General features: G+C 42.4%; 1 protein-coding gene across 2 annotated transcripts; it reads left to right on the top strand.

Annotated features, from left to right (window-relative positions):
• Positions 1–845: 845 nt before the first annotated feature.
• On the top strand, positions 846–19,381 carry smarca4b (SWI/SNF related BAF chromatin remodeling complex subunit ATPase 4b). Of its 2 annotated transcripts, none has more exons than XM_088302108.1 (34): positions 846–997; positions 3,299–3,539; positions 3,623–3,755; positions 4,347–4,859; positions 4,947–5,045; positions 5,223–5,481; positions 5,553–5,679; positions 5,764–5,937; positions 6,929–7,102; positions 7,180–7,353; positions 7,448–7,495; positions 7,609–7,739; positions 8,048–8,105; positions 8,215–8,324; positions 8,467–8,614; positions 9,669–9,832; positions 9,916–9,982; positions 10,893–11,003; positions 11,211–11,453; positions 11,788–11,901; positions 12,047–12,154; positions 12,271–12,357; positions 13,019–13,065; positions 13,137–13,303; positions 13,454–13,617; positions 13,808–14,068; positions 14,169–14,246; positions 15,448–15,666; positions 15,750–16,012; positions 16,837–16,945; positions 17,020–17,121; positions 17,202–17,334; positions 17,431–17,570; positions 18,541–19,381. In XM_088302108.1, exons 2-34 carry the CDS (start codon positions 3,324–3,326, stop codon positions 18,574–18,576), a joined length of 4,977 nt encoding a protein of 1,658 aa, XP_088158234.1. In that variant the 5' UTR covers positions 846–997; positions 3,299–3,323; the 3' UTR covers positions 18,577–19,381. The 2 variants fall into 2 exon arrangements, with proteins under 2 accessions (XP_088158234.1, XP_088158233.1); XM_088302107.1 differs by having other exon boundaries at positions 15,747–16,012.
• The last annotated feature ends 1,164 nt before the right edge of the window (positions 19,382–20,545 follow it).

The following is a 20,545-nucleotide window of genomic DNA, read 5'->3' as shown; positions in this document are numbered from 1 at the left end:
CATTAATTTTAAATCTTGTGCACCTTTACTGCCATTATAAACAACAACATTTTGATTTTTGTAGTTAAATAATGTAACCACGATGTTTACAGTGCATAGTACACTGTAATGCAAAACAGCAGTTCTATGCCCCACAATAATCAGCATTACTAAATTGAGTGTTATTTTGAACTCTTGCATTGGATGTTGTCGATTGTTTAAGCGACTGATGCATTTGATTGCTGCGTCACTTTACATCTTCTGATAATGTGGTAAAGAAACGGCTTCCATAACACGGGGTGTCTGCACTTACAGTGTAATTTGATTAACAGACGTGTTTCATAGTCAGCACCTGTATACGTATGTAGTACATGTATATTACTTTAAGCACCATGGCTCACCTGTGTTCTTAGTTTCGAGGCGTGACGTTTGTGGGAACTGTGACGTCATTTCAGTCGACGGCAGGTGGCAGCACAGGTCAAAATGGCAGCCCCCTCTGATGAATGGCAATGCTGTCAAAAAAAGCTAGTTTTCGCTCAATGTACATTTCACAAACCCAAGATTAATCAGAAACCCGTGTTTCGACAAGTGGGGGCACATAGAACATATTCCAAGTGAAATGTTTCACCTGACTTCCATTTTAAATATGGTAATTACAATAAATATGTGTATTATAAAAACTTCCAGCGCACAATTAGACGGTGGTCAATCACGCGACGACGTATTCTTGTGCGGCTGCTAAACTAGTCCTCTGTGCGTCGTTAGAAACGTCATATGTCGGTACCGCGGTTTACCTGTGCAGTATTCATTGTGCGTGCCATCGAGCTGCGGCTTGACAGTTCGCGCATGCGCACTGTGTTGCAGCGGTGACTAGACATTCGGTCATAGGAGCTGCGGCGGTGGCGGTACCGGAGCTGGAGGAGGAGGCGAGGCGGTGGAAGTGGAGTCGTTCTGTGGCGGGGGGGGCGCTCGAGCCACGTCGGTGATACAAAATCATCATCGCTTGACTGCGAACACGGTGAGTGGATTCGTTTGCTGCGTGCCACGCTGATGCGTCAAAATGTCATCCTCTCCAAATTGCACGCAGAAATCCAGCACGGGTTGCCAGTTGTGGTCGTGCAGGTAGATCAGTCGGGCTTGCACAGTCCGCCATTGCCCCCCTCCTTTTTTGTTTAATATCCAACGCGGCCTTACAGGCTCTGTGGAAATGATCCACAGCGTCAGCGCGTGTTTTATGTGGTCAGTTCAAGTGCAACTGTGGATGTACGGTACAGACGCAACTGCTAATGCGCACCAGAGATGATTTGGCGCAGCAACTCATTAAGGCGTTTGGACAGAATGTACAGTGGCTCTCTCTCTCATTGCATGTGTTTGGCCATTTCAGTATGTCATTATATGTATTAAAATATGATGAACACATTATAGATTTTATAAATAAATATATAATATATAAATTCATATATATTAATGTATCTTTTTTATTTATATATTTATTTATTGGTAAATGAAAAATTATTTTGAACCTAACACGATTTATCAATGACCTAGCCCATCTGTCCGTTGGGGGGGGAAAAATCAAACTTTGCCTTCGAGCACAAACGGTTGCCCACCCTTCTTAGAGTATATGATGAGATTTTGGGGGGTTAAATGCTTCTGATATTATCCCTTCAAAGTTTAGATTTTTAGCCTTTGCAGGCCTGATCAAATAGTCTATGTTGCTGTATATGGGCAATAGGTTCCCCACCTCAAACTTGTCTAAGGACGTACTCTATGACCACTGAGTGATCCCCAACCTGCTTCAGCACAATCGTGTATCACGAGAGAGCATCAGGTGTGCTGCAACAAATTATCCTTTTCCACTGAAAAGGGGAGTTTGCAATTAAAAAGATGAGTTGTATGTTGTCATATTTGTTTAAACTGTAATTATGACCTGATATTTCTATATGGTAATAGGCACATGGCCTTGCACCATTCTGTTACATTGTTACCCCAGAAAAGTAAATGTAATTAGTTAATTTTTTTTTTATTTTGCAAGACCACGTGATTGTGCCCGCGATGAAAGTGCCTGTGAGGGCATTAGAAATGATTGACATCTTTTCAGTCACATCTTCTGATTTCGATTGGTTGTTTTTCCTTGGCCACCTGCATTGTAAATCAAATTAGAGGCACAAGATAGGGATGTCAATGGCATGTGAATATATGCATGTGGGGAAAAAAAGTTGTGGTCTAATAGCCCTTGTAATTGTCACCCTGTTAACTTGGGGCCCCCTGGTGTTATCTAAAGCCAACAATCTGAAATTTGGGTTTTGAATTGGACAGTGATTTTAAATTCAACAGGCAAATTAGTGCCATTCTTTTGGAGTCAGCCAGTGCTCCCTCAAGCATCTCCAGTCAAGTCCAAAATGCTGCGACTCGCCTCATAACTGGAACCCATAGGAGGAAGCACAAAACTCAAATTCTGGCCACCCTTCGCTGGCTCCTTGAACATTTTAACGTTCTGTTTAAAAATAGTTGGTTTGTCTTTAAATCTTTTCCGGTCCGCCCAACCTTACCTCTCTGAAGGCATCGACTCGGCATGCGATTTGGCATTGTTTTTAGTTGTTATTGTCATTCCTTTTTTATGTTATTAAAATATAATTTCAACTTTGTTTTCACATGTCTGAATTTCAATTTGTGTATAAAGTTGAGTTGAGTACCACTGTCAGCAGTCATAATCAAAGTTTTAACAAATGCAACAAACCGGTTTTTTTTTAAATGCAAAATTCTCCAATAATTTCCTCTGAAAATAATTATTTGTTTATTCCAAGTAATTTGTTTCTGTTCATACAATATATCAATGCCACCCAGCAATGAATGTTGACAGCCGGAATAATTAAATGCTCCTCCACTAGATGGCAAAAGGTGATTTATGTGTATAGCAACCTGGCATCATGTTTGTCCTCGGAAAAAAAGTTGTTGAAGAGCTCATTAACAGACACATACCTATTACACGCTGAAGTTGAGTTGAAAATATTTATTACGAATTGATTATCAAAAATAATGTAATAATTATTTTTGATAATCAATTATTAGCTTGTTTGCTTTTATTCATTTAAGATTGTCCAGATGCTCACAATTTGGAACTCGCAGCCCTGCTCTGAGAAAATACATTTGTGAGTAAATAAAGACAAGGGCATTATTATTTAAATTTATACAGTAACTCCTTACAGTGCGTGCCTTTCTTAAAATATGTGCCTTGGCTGAGTAGAGCTTCAGTAGCACTGCTCTATCCAGATGTCTTTTTTAAAGGTTTGCATTCATATCGTCGCTTTCCTTACAGATCCCTGCTGCAGTAGACCCCCGCAATGTCCACCCCTGATCCCCCCATGGGAGGCAACCCCCGCCCAGGGCCGTCACCTGGTCCAGGTCCCTCCCCTGGGGCAATGCTGGGCCCCAGCCCGGGTCCTTCCCCAGGCTCCGCTCACAGCATGATGGGACCCAGTCCCGGTCCTCCTTCCTCCGGACTCTCCCAGCCAGGCCCGTCGGGCTACAGCCAGGAGAGCATGCACCCCCTGCACAAAGTAAGGACAGTCATACTAGAACTGAGACTCGAAGGACTGTGAACTTGAGACCTTGACCGACATTTTTTCCATTGTCTTTTCAGTCCATGGAGGGCATGCATGACAAGAGCATGAGCGAGGAGAGTCGCTACAGTCAAATAAAAGGGCTGACGGTGAGGCCGGGCGGGCACACCGGTATGGGTCCCCCTCCCAGTCCCTTGGACCAACACTCACAAGGTTGGCAAATCAAACGCTGCATTCTTGAGTAACCCTCAACAACATTGCGCACGTCACAAAACAGAGTCTTGCGTGTGAGTGTGACGATGGCGACTCATGCGCAATCGTGTGTTTGTGGTCGCACCCAAAGAGAGACTCTTTACCAACGACACACCGAGATCACTGCAAGAGTTTGATTCACTTCTTAATGACTTGATAATAAGCAATATTAGTCACAATATTTACATTAGTACCAAACATTACTCAATTTTCCACAATCTTTACATTATTGTAAAGCATTTTCGACGCCCATTCAAAAAATACATGTATATCATTTCTGTGTCAAGTGATGTTTTGTGCTGTAGGATCACATGTGATATATTCCCAATGTGACATTCATGCCCATGATGAGTATACTGTAAGTAAACGTCGGACCAGATTAGAGGAGACATTTAATTTCCCCCCTGTCAACCGCTGATTCACATGACTCAGTTTTTTTGGGGGGGGGCAGTTCTGTTTTATGAAAATATAGAGTACAGCTTTTGTTACCCTGTTTCCATGACATGTCCGCTGTTTTCATGACTCCTTTCGTGACTCCCTGGCGTCTTCCAGGTTATCACTCTCCATTAGGTGGTTCCGATCATTCAAGTCCAGTCCCTTCCAACGGTCCTCCATCTGGACCTCTACTTCCATCTTCTTCATCATCTTCCTCATCAATTGGCCCTGGCTCCGGGTCCACGCCTTTAGACGGCCCCGGTGGCGACCAGCACTCCCTGGGCCCCGGCAGCCGCTCAGTAGTACTCGGCAGTTCAGGGCCAGGACCCATCCCTGGGCCCAGCCTGAGCTCCACTGTCCCCACCCTCGTGTCAGGCCTTGAATCCGGTGGCCTTTCGGGACCCGGTGGCCCCGGGGGTCCAACTCCTTTCAACCAGAGCCAGCTGCACCAACTCAGAGCTCAGATCATGGCCTACAAGATGCTGGCCCGAGGTCAGCCGCTGCCGGACCACCTCCAGATGGCCGTCCAAGGGAAGAGGCCTATGCCTGGCATGCAGCAGCCCATGTCGAGCTTAACTCCCGGACCTGGGCCACCAGGACCAATGAGTTCAGGCTACAGTCGTGCTCACGGTGTGTTGACTCCTTGAAGCTGCTGATTTTGAGTACCGTACATCAAAAATATACATTTAACACAAAAAGCATATTTTTCCTTCCCAGGAATGATGGGCCCCAATATGCCTCCACCGGGTCCATCGGGCACAGCAGTCGGAATGCAGGGCCAAAACCACAATGGACCTCCCAAGTCCTGGCCTGAAGGTTCGTGGCATCTTTTGTGACACATTTTGTACGTCACCTGTTTGACTGTGAGCACTTCATATTGTATTCAAGTACTGCACACTACAATTCCAGGCTTCAGCACAAAGTTAGGAGTGTTGTATTACGAAGTGATTACGGAGGGACTTATTTAAACATTCTGAAACATTGATGAGTCAGGCCCGATGGTGAATGCAGCTGCACCGTCCAACGCTCCCCAAAAGCTGATCCCGCCTCAGCCCACGGGACGACCCTCTCCCGCTCCCCCCTCGGTTCCGCCCGCGGCCTCCCCCGTCATGCCGCCGCAGACGCAGTCCCCCGGGCAGCCGGCGCAGCCTCCTCCCATGATGCCTTACCACAGCAAGCAGAGCCGCATCACCCCCATCCAGAAGCCCTGCGGCCTGGATCCCGTTGAGATCCTGCAGGAGAGGGAGTACAGGTACCTGGAACGACTTAAGGAACGGGTCACGGAAATAAAGAGAATCCCGATAACGTGATTGCGTGCTGTAGGTTGCAGGCTCGCATCACACATCGTATTGCAGAGTTGGAGAACTTGCCAGGTTCTCTGGCTGGAGATTTACGTACCAAAGCTACTATAGAACTCAAAGCTCTACGACTGCTTAATTTCCAGAGACAGGTGAGCTCCACCGCAGGCTAAAGCAAAACCCATGACGGTCATTGAAAGATCTGACGTGTTTTTACGGTCGTCGGGTGCCTCCAGCTGCGACAGGAGGTGGTGGTGTGCATGCGTCGTGACACAGCTCTAGAAACGGCGCTGGATGCAAAGGCTTACAAACGCAGCAAACGCCAAAGCCTGAGAGAGGCTCGCATCACAGAGAAACTGGAGAAACAGCAGAAGATTGAACAAGAGCGCAAGCGCAGGCAGAAGCATCAGGTAGGCAACAATGAAACATTTACCAGCCAAATCATTAGGAACACCTTCACTGTCTAATAAGACCATGAATTAGAATAATGCCTTTAGAAAGGTTATAATGTTCAGTTTTTATTGGCACTGTCATGAAAGGTATTCATTTGACAATGTTTATTGTTATTGTGGCAATAATTTGTTGGGGAAAAAGTATTTTGCGTATACTGAGTTGCTCTCAGTATGAAGCAGCACACAAGTGCACCACTAAAATACAACCATAATAATCTATTTAACAAATTGTTACAATAAACTAACACTCTAATGACAAAACAAAAATAAAATGACAGGATAATTGTCATAACTGCAGGAAAGACATGTCATAAAAAAATAAGAATAAAATTGCAGATTAAGGAAAAATGTCGTAATATCACCAAAAAATACGGTTGTATTTCGAGAGAATTATGAGTAAACCATCACGATGTTTTGAGTATCAAGTCTGATCTGTGTGAAATGTGTCATATTACATGAAAAAAATAAATTCACAACATTTCAATATAAATGTGAGACTATTATAAGTTGTATTCCTCCCTCCACAAAAAAAAAAAAAAGCTTTTATGAACGCCCCTCTCTAACATGCACAAATGTAATCCTCAAACATGGCCATTCAGAATGGCACGCTATAATAAAATGTGTCATCGTGATGAAGAATCACAGGCTGTCCTGTCCAGCTTCAACAAAATAGCAGCTCTAGCAATACTAAGCTAGCATTAGCCCTGTAAACTCGCCAACGTTAGCCACGGCTGCTACGTTGGTTGTGACCTTTTCGTAATGGAATTGTAACACATTCATTACTACAAATGTTAGCAGTTTTATTTCTTGTGCTGAAAATTGAATTAAAAATCAAAAAGAGGTGAAAAAAAGTATATTTAATAAAACTACGAATATAGCGGCTTTTTCTTGCCTTTTGTGTCCGTTATCTGGATTGTTTTCCACCGTATCGCTCGCCATGTCATTGTAGGAGTATCTCAACAGTATCCTTCAACATGCCAAAGACTTCAAGGAGTATCATCGTTCCATCACGGGCAAAATCCAAAAGCTGACCAAAGCTGTGGCGACCTACCACGCCAACACCGAGAGGGAGCAGAAGAAAGAGAACGAGCGCATTGAGAAAGAGCGGATGAGAAGACTCATGGTAACGTGCGAGCTCCGCATGTAATCGACGTACACGTCTTGCAGCAGACCACCCTTTGCTTGGTACTGTCCACTCAGGCTGAAGACGAGGAGGGCTACCGTAAACTCATCGACCAAAAGAAGGACAAGCGCCTGGCCTACCTTCTGCAGCAGACGGACGAATATGTGGCCAACCTCACCGAGCTGGTCCGCGCACACAAGGCTGCACAGGCCCTCAAAGAGAAGAAGAAGAAGAAAAAGAAGAAGAAGAAGGTATGTAGGTGCAGGGAAAATGTACCTTATTTAACAACCAATATTTGAAGGAGTTTTCAAAATTGCAAATTACCGCTCTGATTCTACTGTTCAGTTGGAGAGTCCAGAGGGGCAGACTCCAGCTTTGGGGCCTGATGGAGAGGTGAGCAGTCAGAAGTTTGGCAAACACTCAAATGTTCTTTAGATCCTTCTTTTTTTTGTGTGCGTGAGTGACTTCTATTCCAAATGTTAATGATGATCTCACTTCCTCTGCAGCCTCTGGATGAGACCAGTCAGATGAGTGACCTTCCTGTCAAGGTCATCCACGTGGACAGTGGCAACATCTTGACCGGGGTGGACGCTCCCAAAGCGGGGCAGTTGGAGACGTGGCTGGAGATGAACCCTGGGTGAGAGGAAGACATTTTTTAAAGGTGTGCTAGTGGTGTAGATAAGCCACTGAACAGATGTAAGTTATCAGAAATAAATAACTTCATTTCTATTTGGAGGCATATATAATAAAACATGTATGAAATGCATCAGACAAAAAATTAAAAATTTAATTAATAATAATTATATTGAATTTGTTGGATATTTAAATATTAAATATATTTAAATATTTAGTATATTTAAATAGATAAACAGCTATTTAAATATGAAATATATTTAAATATTTTATTTTATATAAATTTCAAGAATGACTTTTATTTTTTGGTAGTTATGAGGTGGCCCCACGCTCTGACAGCGAAGACAGCGAGGATGAAGAGGAGGAAGAAGTGGGTGTTTTCATTTATTTACTGTACCTGCAACAGTAGTACAGTAAAAAAAAAAAAAAAAATCAAATGCGCATTTTTTATTTTTTTACTCAACCTGCCTATGTGACAGGAGGAAGAGGAAGAACATCAGCCTTCAAGTGCACCAACAGAAGAAAAGAAGAAGATAAGTGACCCTGACAGCGAGGATGTGTCAGAAGTGGACGTGCAACACATCATCGAGTTAGTAAACCACCAAATTGGCCTGCTACTTCCCGTCATGCAACAACTGTTGGTTTTCTAACTCACTCTAAAACTAGACAAGTGTTCCCTTGCGGTTCAACTGTCATGTCTTCATTAAGCTGAGTAAGCGTTTCCTCCGTAGGAACGCCAAACAGGATGTGGATGACGAGTACAGTGGGGCAGCGTTTGCCCGAGGACTTCAGTCCTACTATGCCGTGGCTCATGCCGTCACGGAGAAGGTGGATAAGCAGTCCACTTTATTGGTAAACGGACAACTCAAACAGTATCAGGTAAATCAACATGCTGAGTCTTAAAGGAGAAGCCAACCCTCCAAATATTATTCACAATTATATGTTCAATGCGCCTCAACATAGCATTCTGATTAATGTTGTGTTTATGGCAAAATACTAAGATGGCTAAAAACGGGTGGAATTTGCTGTTAACTCATAGTCCAAAAACTCAATATTAATCAAAATGCTGTGTTTCTACTAGGCGGGCCGCACAGAACATCCATCCATCCATCATCTGAGCCACTTTTTGCGGGCGTGCTGCAGCTTATCCCGGCTATTTTTGGGCATTAGACAGGGTACAACCTGAACTGCTTGCTAGCCAATCGCTGGTCACACAAAGACAAACAATCATTCACACTCAGAATCACCCATTGGGACAATTTTGCGCATCCAATCAACCCACCTTGCATGTTTTTGGAATGTGGGAGGAAAGTGGAGTACCTGGAGGAAACCTGCGCAGGCACGGGGGAGAACATGCAAACTCCACACAGGAAGGTTGGACCCGGAATCAAACCCTGCACCTCTGCTCTGGAAAGTGAGGCACAAGATATAATAGAAAGGCGGCTGTTGTTGTGTTGTAGTCTCAAATGCCACATTAGTGTAGCGTGGTCGTCTCCCAAATCAGAGGTTGAGGGTTCAATCCGCGGCCAATGTGACCATGTCGAAGTGTCCTTGAGCGCGATTCCGAACACCAGTTGTTCCTGATGCTGCATTATCAGTAGGTAGATGAGGAAACGTTTTGAGTACCAAAGGTAGAAAAGCGCTGTACAAGTGTCAGCCCAATTTGCAATAAAGCAAACCCAAAACCAGACGAATCTAAATAATTACATTACGTTTATAAACGAAAGCTGGTTGTTTCATGAAGTAGATGTTTTTTTGTGTCGCACCATAATGTTGACAGACGAACAAAAACATGCCCACGGGAGTAATTGAATCCCTTATTTTCTAATCCTTGGCGGGTAAAGTACGTCTGGTCACGTTATGGTCCTACTGCTGTGTCATATGCCAGCTTGTTGCGCACACACAATAAGTAATACTTGCGGCTGGTTGTCAGATCAAAGGTCTGGAGTGGCTGGTGTCGCTGTACAATAACAACCTTAACGGCATCCTGGCTGACGAAATGGGCCTGGGAAAAACCATCCAAACCATCGCGCTCATCACGTACCTCATGGAGCACAAGCGGCTCAACGGACCCTACCTCATCATCGTGCCCCTCTCGTGAGCTAACGAAATCTGTTTGTTCTGTTTGAAGTATACGTGAAGTCCTTGTCTTCACTTGAACACCCTTTTCTGACCACCAGAACTCTTTCAAACTGGGTGTACGAGTTTGACAAGTGGGCGCCCACAGTTGTTAAAGTGTCCTATAAGGTGAGTTTACAACCTTCTCCGCTACATTGCTCAGAGTTAACCGTTCATGAGGCAAGCGAACCACACTTGGTCAATTTATGTAACAGCAGTCTCAAACTTTTCACGATAATACTAAAAATGTCACAATAAAGAAGTGCAATAGGGGCTAAGTGTATTTCAAAAATGAGAAAAAGGTTTTATTCCCAAAAAGTATATTAATCATTGTAAACCACTGTCGTTTTATGCAGAATTTGAAAATTAACACCAAAAAAATATTTAAAAAATATTTAAAAAAAATAAATAAATAAAAATTGTATTGCTCATGAAAGTTCAAACTGTACATTAGAATTATGAAAACAAACAGTTAAAGATTATATGAAAATGTTTGTACTTAAAATTTAAATCCAACTGAGTTTAAATTTACTGTTATGTACCTGAAGAGGAAAAAATGTTGCATACTGGATTAAAAAAAACAAAAAAAAAGGTTCAAATTATCTGTATGCGTGCCTTATATGTGTTGATGTACAGTGGTGCCTTAAGATATATATATATTTTTTTGTTCTGTTTGAACAGGCCAGTAGCTCTGAACACTGTCAAATCATGTTTTCCCATTAAAAGAAATGGAAATTATATTAATCCGTTCCAGTCTCCCCACCTTGGAATGGATGTTCGCTTTAAGATAACACTTTTGAGAATATTGGCATATTGTAGTTTGAAGAAAAGGATTAAATTACTCTAAAAGGAAAAAAAATATTCAGCACTTTAAACTCAGTAATTTGGTAATGAGGAATCAAAATACAAATATAACAATGTAGTACACATTCTGTAAGATTGTTCTTTTACAACCCAACTGTTTTATTCTATTCTTGACATTTTATTTAATGTCTGCTAATAATCTAGTGTAGTCTTTAGAGTTATTTCTTGCTTGTAGGGTTCTCCAGCCGCCAGAAGAGCTTTTGTCCCTCAGTTGCGCAGTGGCAAGTTTAATGTTCTCCTCACCACCTACGAGTACATCATCAAGGACAAGCAAGTCCTGGCTAAGGTGGGCTATACTGTCAAATAACTGCACCCTTTTCTCGTCTACAATGAGTCATATTATTTTTTTAGCAAATAAACTAAAAGTTTTGGTTGTAATTTGTTGCTCCTCTCAGCATGCGGACGTGCTCTAATAAACTTTTGTTGAACAATTTTGGCCCCAGCTTAGCTCATATTTTTTTCCATTCCCCCTTCTTTTCTCAACCTCCGGCAGATCCGCTGGAAGTACATGATCGTGGACGAGGGCCATCGCATGAAGAACCACCACTGTAAACTGACCCAAGTGCTGAACACGCACTACCTGGCGCCGAGGCGGGTGCTGCTGACAGGAACGCCGCTGCAAAACAAGCTCCCCGAGCTGTGGGCGCTTCTCAACTTCCTGCTGCCCACCATCTTCAAGAGCTGCAGCACCTTCGAGCAGTGGTTCAATGCACCTTTTGCCATGACTGGAGAGAAGGTGGATTATTTTTCACTACTCCGCCACTGTGCAAAAATTGCACGGTTATATGATGAAAAAATAAAGAAATAAAAGCATGCACTATAGTGTATATAAAAAAGAAACCTTGCAAAAGTTACACTTTCTTGATTGTCAGGATGAAAAATATAACAACGTATACTGAAGTAATTAGTCAATTTCTTTGAGGGTTTCATTTTAAGTGGATGGGCGCACCCTGTTCAACAGGCACTAGACTAGTCGTCGAAATGTGATGTATGATTTGCTGTCCCATCTGCTGTTTTATCAGTCGTGTTTTGACTTTTTAAATCCACCCAATGCCCTTCCCACGCTGCAGGTGGATCTCAACGAAGAGGAGACCATCTTGATCATCCGTCGTCTTCACAAAGTGCTCCGCCCCTTTTTGCTGCGCAGGTTGAAGAAGGAAGTGGAGGCGCAGCTTCCAGAGAAGGCATGACCAAACGCTTTTGGAATACACAGCAAACATTATGTACCCGTGTGATTACTTTAGGTTTTGAATCTTGTTGGAGATGGATTCTCATTGATTGGATTATTGTTCATTAGATTTGTTTTAACCCCATTGTGCGTCCCTGTAGGTGGAGTACGTGATCAAGTGTGACATGTCGTCCCTCCAGCGAGTGCTCTATAGACACATGCAGGCCAAAGGCGTTCTGCTGACTGACGGATCTGAGAAAGACAAGAAGGTAGGGTGTATACTCCTTGTATATGGGCCTTGTTTCCAGACCGTCAACGCTATCAACTTAGAACTTAAAGTGGCACAAATGTATCATGTATCTTGTTTTATGATGCGTTTGCTCAGGGCAAAGGAGGCACTAAGACGTTGATGAACACCATCATGCAGCTGAGGAAGATCTGTAACCATCCGTACATGTTCCAGCAGATTGAGGTACCACTGATGGGACAAACATGATGGATTTGTTTTCTGTTTACATTGCAAAATAGTGTTTGGACCACACTGAGGAAGGATTTGCATCTTTAGTTTATCTTTACTGAATTTTGGAGCATATCAGAATCTGGATCAGTTAGATTCAGGTTAGGTGAATAACTTGGCCTTTGCAGAACATTCCACTTCTTTGTCTTTCAAAAAAAAAAATATATATATATAAATTTTCATTGGCAGCCATAAATGCCCACCTGTGCCAATGTCCCATTAAAGTTGGTCCCTTAAAAAGCGAACGGCGCACTTTTAATTCTTACTGTTCACCTAATTTGGATGTAACTACCGTCAAATTAAACACAGTGCATTTTATTTCATTTCAAATCTGTTGTGGTGATGTTTAGAGCCAAAAAGATTGTCCATGCCCCAATATTCATGGATGGGCTTTTCAATGACTAGACTTACACTTAATAAAATTTCAAAAAACATCAATAAATCTTAGAATATTATGACTTTCCCAGCATGGATAAATAGTATTCAGCACATCTGGCTTTTAGTCCCGGGTTCAAATTTTGGCTCAGGCCCTCCTCGGTGCTGGAGTGACTTATCTTCAGGTCCTCAGGCTTCCAAAAACATGCATATGATCTGACACATCTGACTCTTTTTGCAGGAATCTTTCTCTGAACATTTAGGTTTCTCTGGCGGAATAGTCCAAGGGTAAGTGCTAATTACTGCTCCCAAGCAAACGCCTGCATTCAATATAGTATAATCTGGTCATTTCTTTTCAGGCCCGACTTGTATCGAGCTTCAGGAAAATTTGAGGTGTTGGATCGGATCCTCCCCAAACTGCAAGTGACAAACCATAAAGTGCTGTTATTCTGTCAGATGACGTCACTCATGACCATCATGGAGGATTACTTTGCCTACCGCAGCTTCAAGTATCTGCGTCTGGATGGTAAAAGCCAAATTATCTTCAATTAATTTTACTTGTGCTTGTGGTTGATGGTTTTGTGCTTTTTTTTTCAATATAATAAGAGATTTTTCTTGAATATGAGCCAGTTTATCATTAATATGAGACGTCGTTGTTAATGCGTCATCCTGCCAGGCACCACAAAGGCTGAAGACAGAGGAATGTTACTGAAGACCTTCAACGATCCCGGGTCTGAATATTTCATCTTCCTCCTGAGCACTCGAGCAGGAGGCCTCGGCCTCAACTTGCAGTCTGCCGACACCGTCATCATCTTTGACTCGGACTGGAATCCGCACCAGGTTTCACTCTATTTTATCCTCTTTTTTCATTTCGTACTTCCAGTTTGTGTGGATTCAGAATGAATCGACCGATCGGAAATAATGGAAATAGAAATAATTGGTTGTTGTTGTGATTCCAAATTGGAACTTGGAATCTTGTAGCGTTTGTATAAATCACATATTTCATCTCTTAGTGTTGTGCCGCCCCCAGGACCTGCAGGCCCAGGACAGAGCTCACCGCATAGGCCAACAAAACGAGGTGCGCGTGCTACGCTTGTGTACCGTCAACAGCGTGGAGGAGAAGATTCTGGCCGCCGCCAAGTACAAACTGAACGTAGACCAAAAAGTGATCCAGGCCGGCATGTTCGACCAGAAGTCGTCCAGCCACGAGCGCAGGGCCTTCCTGCAGGCCATCCTGGAGCACGAGGAGCAAGACGAGGTCTGGGGACAAGACGTGTGTCTACGGATAAATGTGTGTGCGTGCACCAGCAACACAGCAATTTTTGGGGGGGTTTGGGAAAAGGATTTTTTTGCTTATGCTCTCCTTGCCAATGCGCGTCTGCTGAATTCAGGAGGAGGACGAGGTCCCTGACGACGAGACGGTCAACCAGATGATCGCCAGGAGCGAAGAGGAATTTGATCAGTTTATGGTCAGTGTTTGGACAAACACCAGCTGTATTCCCTCTAGGGAAGAAAACAACAGAGAAATACGCGACAACATATCGGTCAATTAGCAGTATAATTGTTGTTTTTTTTAAATATTTGTTTTTCGCAATTGTTTTGATGGCAGAAATGTTTTGTTTCAACGACAGAATCAATTTGTTCCAAGTAATAGTCCGATAATTCTCGTAACAGTGTTGCATGAAATGAACAAGAACTTCGGTAAAACCAAAGTCCATCCTGCCATTATCTAAGCCGCTTCTCCTCACGAGGGTCGCGGGGACGCTGGAGCCTATCCCAGCAGTCTTCGGGCAGTATGCCGGCTACACCGTGTACTGGTTAGAGCCAAAGTCACCAAGCTAAACTGCTGCCCATTCATGTGCACAAGTCAACACGATGAATTGCGCAACTCCAGATGAGTGGTTCTTATAAGAATATTAGTACAGTATCTAGGATAAACATAGCTCTTTTGTAGTAAAGTAAAATGTAATTGAACGAGACATATTAACCCACTTCAGCACTCAGAATTCTGAAGGTGTTGGGCAAATTCTGCATTTTCCGGACTATAAGCCGCAGCAACTCTTCCTTGGGGGAAAAAAAAACAACAACAACAACAAAAAAAAACATATACAAGCCGCACCAGGCTATATGCCGCAGTTTTCTATGTTGAAAAAAGTTAGTTGTTTACTGCATGTACAGAACAATTTTGTACTGTGAATGTACATAAACAGATCGTTAAAACAGTGCCTTTTAACACAGCAACAACTTTGCTAATTCAAACAGAACAGACCCAAGAGAAAAAAAAATCTAGATTTATTGAGCATATTTTCTAAAGTATCGAGCACCCCGACCGGTGAAAGAAAAATCCACAGAAAAGCCGCATCGTTGTATTGGCCGCATGGTTCAAAATCTAGGAAAAAAGTAGCGGCTAATTTAATGTTTGCATGACAACATATTGAAGCCGAAAACTGATTAGACAAAAATAAAATAACCCACGAACGACTAGAGGCTGTGCTGACAAATGAGGACAATGAACGATTGGAAGTAAATTATTCCCATTTCATATACAGTAAGCTGTAAATGTTCGAGCCGTGTTTCTGATAGTGTTTGTGGCAGCAGAAAATCAGCGCAAGAGAAGAATACATGCCGCCTCAGGTTGTGATAAAAATGGCTGGTTTTGTTCTCTGGCAGCGGATGGACCTGGACCGCCGGCGGGAAGATGCCCGCAACCCGCGTCGCAAGCCTCGTCTGATGGAGGAGGACGAGTTGCCTACCTGGATCATGAAGGATGACGCCGAGGTGGAGCGGCTCACCTGCGAGGAGGAGGAAGAGAAAATGTTTGGACGAGGCTCTCGCCAGCGAAAGGAGGTGGACTACAGCGATTCGTTGACCGAGAAGCAGTGGCTCAAGGTAATTGGAGGAAAAGGGGCGTGGAAAGGAGGGAAGACGGCGAGGCGGAGGTGGCCTGACTCTCGGTTTTCCCTCCCGAGCAGGCCATCGAGGAGGGCACCCTGGAGGAGGTGGAGGAGGAGGTGCGGCACAAGAAGACGACTCGGAAGAGGAAGCGGGATCGGGACCTGGACCTCCCTGTGCCCTCGTGCTCCTCGGGAGGAAGAGGACGAGGAGACAAAGATGAAGATGCCAAGAGGCAGCGAAAAAGGGGCAGACCACCTGTTGAGAAGATATCCCCCAATCCTCCTACCCTCACCAAGAAGATGAAGAAGATCATAGATGCCGTCATTAGATACAAAGACGGGTAGAAAAGCTGATTTTGTTCCAAATGCCGGATATAAAGCTGACACACGCCTGTTCAAATGCTAGATTACTGTAATATATAAAAAAAATCACCAAGATAAATCATAAAAAAAAAATCCCACCATTAATATGACTTAGAATCTGTAGAATTTAGTTGGATTTTTTTTTTTTCAAGCGCGGACGTAAAATAAAATATATTGATAATTGTGAAAAAAAAAAACACACATTATAACATCAGAACAATATTTGGAATTAATTGAATTGCGCTTTAAATGGTGGCAGGTGTGATGACTGCCATTTCACATGAGTTTGCCCGGTTATAAAGTGGTGCTATACGTCAGCAGGTACAGGCTCCAGCTCCCCGAGACCCTCAACTGGATAAGTGGAATAGAATATTAATGACCATTTGCATATTTATTTTTTATAGCTCACATTAAAAGTAGAACACCTTTTGAGATGATTTACCTTGGTCCCATTTTTTTTTTCCAATATCACAAAAACCTGGCATCTGTACAGGGGTGTGTAGACTTTTGATAACTGCATGATGTCAATATTATTTCATATTTCAGTTAAATAAGGTAACAAAAAAATACATTTCTCACACACACACGCACACACAATGAATTAATTACCTCTTGTACTTCCTCACAGAATGACAAAATACATTTCTTCACCACAAAATTCAGTTAGCTGTCCCATTGCCTGCTGTTGCACGCTCGAATATAATTTTGTATTCATCTGAAGTCTGTTTTCCAGCATTCATGAGTCGGACCTTTCTTGTCTCATGTTGACGATGTCGCCCCCCCCCCCCCCCCCCCCCCGTAGCACAAGTGGACGTCAGCTCAGCGAGGTGTTCATCCAACTGCCGTCTCGCAAAGAGCTGCCTGAATACTACGAGTTGATCCGCAAGCCAGTGGACTTCAGGAAAATCAAGGTCATGTCACAGTGCAGCTTTCACTTTTTTTTTCACAAAGTTAATTTGAATGTGCCACACATCACCAACTCCAGGAGAGGATTCGAGGTCATCGCTACCGCAGTCTTGGCGACCTGGAGAGAGATGTTATGCTGCTTTTCCAGAACGCTCAAACCTTCAACCTGGAGGGATCTCTGGTGAGGGCCAGTTGAGAGGCCTCCTCTTTAGAGAAACGATGAAGATGATGATAAAGTTTCCTGCCGTGTAACGCGAGCAGATATACGAGGATTCCATCGTGCTGCAGTCGGTCTTCACCAGTCTCAGGCAGAAGATTGAGAAGGAAGAGGAGAGCGAGGGAGAGGACAGCGAGGAAGAAGAGGACGAGCAGGATGACGGCTCCGAGTCGGAATGTAAGAGCACACATCTATTTTTGATTCCTCTCTGCGTTCCTATAGTTTGATGCCTCTCGTTCAACTTTGTTTCTTGTGCGTGCTTGTTACGTTCAGCCCGTTCCGTCAAGGTCAAGATCCGACTGGGCAAGAAGGAGCGAGGCGGAGATCGAGGAAAAGGACGCAGCAGACGATCGGGACGCACTCGGGCTAAACCTGTGGTTAGTGATGATGACTCTGACGAAGAACAAGAAGAGGTAATTCACTCTCTTTACGCGTGTGTGAGTGTGTGTGTGTCACATAATTCGTATGTACACTTGCAGCGTGTCACAATTCTGCTGCTACAAAAATAACAATGTCAAGTTTTGGGAGTTGTGTCGATTTAGTCCCCATTTGTGTCATGTGCAATTTTTTATACAGTCACTATTTGTGAGAAATGGATATTTGAACCCAAACGGTGCTGAACACATGAAATCCTTATCCTTGTCATTTGGAACAACGTCTAAAATGACTGCCGTACTGAGGAGGCGAGAGAGGAGCTGAGCCTCTGGTACTGCATATCCATATTGAAACCTCGTACATCCAAATATGGTCACATTTATTTATTTTTTTCACAAATCGATACTAGTGGTCCATCCTCATTTCGTCTGTATTTTTTATGTAATTTTGGCCAATTTATAGCGGTGAAAATATCTTGAAAACAATTACACTGAGACAATTAAGTTTGATACGTGTTGTAGTGTATAAGTGTGACAAAATTACTTCAGTGTCCTCGTTCTGCAATTGCAGAGGTGGGCATTTTATTATATTTTGTTTGTAATTTGTCATCCGTCAATGGACTGGATATTTGTCTGTCATTAGTCAGTGCGTTATTTTCCCACTCCATAACCAAACTGTAATCAGTGATCGGTCAGTTCTTCAGTCTGGTAGTTTGTCATGTAATATTATTATTAATTTGAATTTATTTTTTAACTGAAATAAACTGGCCCTTGTGGCTGTTTTTGAAATCAAATGTGGCCTTTGAGTAAAAAAAAAAACGCCCTCCCCAGCTTTAGAGGAACCAAGTGCAACATTGTATGCAAATTAGTTAACGATTACAGTAAATTTGACGTATTTAATACAGCTGCCTGTGATGAAAGCAGATCCGGTGTGTGCTTTTTCTGTACAGTGGAAATGTGGAAATCGACTCACTTGCTGAAATTTTGTGCGTCTGTTTTTGTTTTACAGGAGCACTCACTCAGTGCCACTGATGAAGAATCCTGAACGGCACAGTGATGTAAGAATGGAAGCGAGAGGTGTTGTATGAAAGGATATTCCACCTGCTCACACTTTTTCAGTACATCGGTACGCTAAACCTCCACCCACCTGTGAACGTAAAGGAAATAAAATTGAAGAGTCTGCAATAATACAAATGCATATGTTCAATCCAGGACTTCATTATGTGTCCCTTTTTCTGCATTAGCCCAGTGTTTGCTTTTTTATTTTTTTTTAACATTTTATTACATTTCCGTATGCTCTGGTGGGGGGACTCAATAAAACTCTTAATTTGATGCTTTGTAATTAATTTTTGCATAAAATTTCTTATTAATAAATACAAGTATTTGTCTAAATAAGATCCAATATAATCCAAATGCATTATGGTTGCCAAATGACATAAGTTGCTGTAAAAAAAATCAAGAAGAAATAGGCATTAGTGTCGCTGGTGGACTACGGATGCTAATGCTAAAAACGTTGATTCAGTTTTTCTGTATGATGAAGAATCTATTCCATTGCTACTTTATTCTAAATAATTATAAAGTGGTTATTCCCACTTCACTTACCTGAATGACCCGTTTACGGAAACAGCGAGTTAAACTCTTGCGCTTTGAATTTGCCCAATAGTGAGACGAGACTTATTGTGAAACTCACATTTGTTTTCACTTACAGTCTGCTGACTTCAAACTTTATTTAATAACGTACATCTGTGTTCAAAATGGAGTAAAATAATTTTATATGGATGAATGTTTTTATTTTATATAGTATTTCATTTTTTTTATTTGCATAATCAAAAAATAATTCTGATTGAGATTAACAATCACTTTTGCAAGACCATTTCCAAAAGGCACTTTAGATGTTTTACACAAAAGCCACCAAGTGATTAGAAGGAAAACACAAAGCAACATGCTAAGAAACGGTAAAGAACAACAACAAAAAAACTTAATGAGCGGTAATAAGGCCCAAGATGGAACAGCCCGGTATATATTTAGATACAAACAGTGCTCTGGGATTGAAGGGTTAAATTATTCCTACATTTAAAAAAAAAAAAGGGGGTTATCTGGCCTTCTGAGTTCAGAGAACTAAATAATCTAGTAAAAATAAGTAATAAAATAAATAGATAATAATAATTAAATACATTAATAAATAATAATAATAATAATACTGAATGTATCCAGAAAAATTTTTCAAACTGCCAAAAAAGCAACCACCTTCCTCACCCTGTGGACACGACTGAACCTTTGTCAAACAGTCAGACATTCCGAAAGCAATGTTAGTGTTCACTGGTGGGTTTGGGTTGGATGTTGAGCCTGAAACACTTTTCAGGACATGCGACGTAACCGTGGCGTGACTGAGGCTTCACCTACAGTATGTGTATGCTTGCTTCCAAACAGAGTGGATGCCGCTGCTTGCACGTCTCGTAGCACTTCAAACTAATTCCAGCACACTGAGGACTTGATCCAGCCAATATGTACTGTATCTTTAATTGCTTCCTAATATTTTCTGTATGTGGTGATTTAAGGTTGGCAAAACTTGTTGTGGACTTTTCCTGTTAGCTTTTTAATTTCAAGAGAAAGGACCAGAGGGACGGTGGCTCCTCTCTGCTTGTGAACGCCTCATGGCTGGACAGTGTTGGATATTCTGTATATGTACAATATGTTTTGGTGACTCTCTCTTCAGAACTGTACTTTTATTATTATTGGTAGGTAGTACAACATGCAACCAAAGCATCAAACCTTTTGTCTGTGCTGTGTTGTGTCATTGTCACTGGAAAGAAGATTGTAACAATAAATTAAGCGTAAAGGTGGTTGTTTATATATGTGTTATAGAAACCCATACATTTTCTAGAGTGTTTGTCCACCTGGTTGCGGGTGATATGGAAGATCTGGGCTACCATTCATTAACCCTTATGTACATTTTAGAGTCCTCAGTGAATCCAACATGCATGTTTTGGACATGCGGCAGGAAGCCAAATGCA

The sequence above is a fragment of the Idiotropiscis lumnitzeri genome, chromosome 8 (genome assembly GCF_059441095.1).
Source record: "Idiotropiscis lumnitzeri isolate Australia: NSW breed Sydney's pygmy pipehorse chromosome 8, RoL_Ilum_1.0, whole genome shotgun sequence".
NCBI classification, from domain to species: domain Eukaryota; kingdom Metazoa; phylum Chordata; class Actinopteri; order Syngnathiformes; family Syngnathidae; genus Idiotropiscis; species Idiotropiscis lumnitzeri.
Note: the sequence above shows the minus strand (reverse complement) of the source record. Positions and strands in the feature narration are given on the sequence as shown.

Bases quoted from the DNA above. Each gene is read 5' to 3' on its own strand.
- smarca4b (XM_088302107.1), top strand. From the start codon at position 3,324: ATGTCCACCCCTGATCCCCCCATGGGAGGCAACCCCCGCCCAGGGCCG. The intron at 5,046-5,222 runs GTTCGTGGCATC...TTGATGAGTCAG, and splicing joins TCCCAAGTCCTGGCCTGAAG to GCCCGATGGTGAATGCAGCT. The intron at 5,680-5,763 runs GTGAGCTCCACC...GGGTGCCTCCAG, and splicing joins TGCTTAATTTCCAGAGACAG to CTGCGACAGGAGGTGGTGGT.